This window comes from Opisthorchis viverrini (genome assembly GCF_000715545.1).
Source record: "Opisthorchis viverrini unplaced genomic scaffold opera_v5_74, whole genome shotgun sequence".
Classification (NCBI taxonomy): domain Eukaryota; kingdom Metazoa; phylum Platyhelminthes; class Trematoda; order Opisthorchiida; family Opisthorchiidae; genus Opisthorchis; species Opisthorchis viverrini.
The window spans coordinates 1530679-1533227 of record NW_008751731.1 but is presented as its reverse complement, the minus strand read 5'-3'; the positions used below and the strand labels follow the sequence as shown (position 1 = coordinate 1533227).

Below are 2549 nucleotides of genomic sequence, written 5' to 3'. Positions count from 1 at the left end.
GGCTACAGAGAAATTGAGGGTATGCGTCTAGGACGCGGCCGAGGCTACAGCCCAGCGCTAAGTCCTTGAAGAGTAGTGCTGCTCCATCTTTCGCTTGCGCCTTTTAGGTGAACGGAAGTCGTTGAACGACAAGACTAAACACGACCCAAGAATCTTGGGAAAATTTTCGATCCTGTGTATCCAACCATGTCTATGTGAAAATGGATGCAATCAATAAATCAAATATAAGGTCACCGTTGTCATAGTAAAAAGCCGCGCCTTCCAAAGGAATAATCTCCACATGGCCAGCCTGTTGAAGTGTCCACAGCGGTTTACTCATGAAGAGTGGACATTCAGCAACAATGTCAAATACAGGAGTGCTGAAAAAGAAAGGGAATTTTCACAGGGCTTGCAGAATGAATGCGACCGTTATATGGATGAAGCCGAAAAACGTACGGACCGTACGTTAAAAGATGTGGATAAAAAAATCGGTAATGCCTTGGAGCCTCAACTCAGTTCTTCCTAGATCAAAGAATAACTGACATAAAGTACTGGAAATCGGAAGTAAATAAAAAGCTAGACGATGTTACCGCAGAAACTGATGCCCTTCATTCAGCATTTATTCGGTTGAAGAAGGCATTAGATGCTACCGAAGAACCACTTCATTTAGCACAACAGTGCATCCTAACACGGTATTTCCGGTAGTCCATTAATTATCTTCTCAGAGAAGGACGCTCTGGGATCGACCTGGTCCATGACGATGCACAAAAGGAACTGTGCAAAGAAGTTGAGGTATACAAGGGCGTGCAAGCCCTTTTGCAGAAGACCTTGGAACAAACAAAGGAACAGCTCAGGTAGATATTACGTAGAGCTTTACAACTCCTAATTCCTCAAAATCCAAGTCCTTAAGATCCAAATATCAAAGTACTCGTAGACCTGAATTCATCTAAAATATGCGACAGTAGTGGGTTGCGCGTGGGTTTGTTGCTCATTTTGTGGGAAGTTCACAAGAAGCGCAACAGTGTATTATAAATACCAAAAAATCGGTGGAAAACCGATGTCAGAAGGAACCGTCGGGACGGAAAAAGTCTAAACTTAACCCATAATCTGCAGTCAATTAAAAGTCATATCGAATTAACAGCCGCACAAAATGTTACGACAAGGGTAAAGAATTCTATGCTCAAAGTGAAACAGGACTTCGGTGGAAGGTATGAGAGCAGATAGTTGCACAGTCCAAACAGGTTCTTGTTTCATACGGAGGAACTGAATATTATGGTTGCCAGACAGTGGAGTATTGGTTTTCTACACCAATGTCGTACTCTCGATAGAACTTCCGAATTACCTTTCTGGATTTGCCGGGTTTTGAGCCATAGTATGAATGATTCAAGTAAGTTTTATTCAATATTTACGGGCAAACTCTACAGCGCGGATTTGGTAAACTTTAGGTCCTTTAAGGATGGCTTTCCCCACAACCATCAGAATAATGTCTACTCCAAAATGCGGTATCAAGTATACCACACGTGCGACCATTCTTGAGCGCCTGGAGGGAGTACCTCTATGGTCATTAGTATTTCGTCCTAATTTGCACTATCTCCCCTCTGATTACCAATTTATGTACCCGCGCTGGCCGTTTCTGTTGTCATAATTATTGGGTATAATCTAGCAAATGAGTTGAAAAGTTCAGTAAATAGGTTCAACCAATTTATTGTCCGATACATTTTACAGTTTTATCCAACGTATCTCCAGGCTGGGCTATTCTTATACAGGGTGAACGCATAAAGTCGATGCACACTCAGCCCCTATAATTAACGATACCGCTAAATGAAATGCTTAGAAGACATTCACAACCACTTGGTTTCACTTAAGAATAAGCAATAGACAAGCCATTGTTAGCATAATTTTAAGATGTATCTTTCAGTCAGACTGCCTCCTGTTTACCGCTGGACATTCAGTATGTCTGTCATAGTTCAGTGTAAGTACCGTCTGCACAATGATCTTCGCCATCCAAACCAGCATTCAGCGCTAGATTTCAGTCAGGGTGTTTTCATCTGGATCTCACTCATTTCTAAAGAAAGAAACTAGGAGTGTAATTGAGAAAACCACTTGCTCCTCTCTTTTCACCTAATTAGCCCAATTATGGACGGATGGCATCATGCGATGGGGATTTTACTGAGCAAATGAAAGTTTTTTTTGGCTGCAGCGTGTTGCTTCGCTTTATACATTACTGGAAACTGGAGCATGTGTAACTTAACCTAACAGATGTTTATGAAGGAGGTCTCTACACAACTTTTCTAACCGGTAGGCGTTAATTATAAAAAACCTAAAACAGTTGCAAATGAAAACGAATGAAACTGTTTTTACAAGCTCACAGACCTTAGTCCAGCAAATTTGAAAATACATTTCAGACAAGAATACCAGATGATGTCAACATCCATCCTTAGAATACATGCTAATAGAAAAAAGCACAAGAGTCACTCGTTGAAATCCTTGAATATTATATGGTGCAATGAAACAATATAAAATTAATATAATATAATATAATATAATATAATATAATATAATATAATATA

General features: G+C 40.1%; 1 protein-coding gene across 1 annotated transcript in view; it reads left to right on the top strand.

The window, feature by feature from the left end:
- Positions 1-280: 280 nt before the first annotated feature.
- Positions 281-2549, top strand: part of T265_04522 (hypothetical protein) — a gene marked incomplete at both ends in the record, with an annotated part of 13620 nt that continues 11351 nt past the window's right edge. The window contains 3 exon segments of the mRNA XM_009169277.1: positions 281-494; positions 506-671; positions 705-833. Coding sequence (XP_009167541.1) covers positions 281-494; positions 506-671; positions 705-833 — 509 coding nt within the window.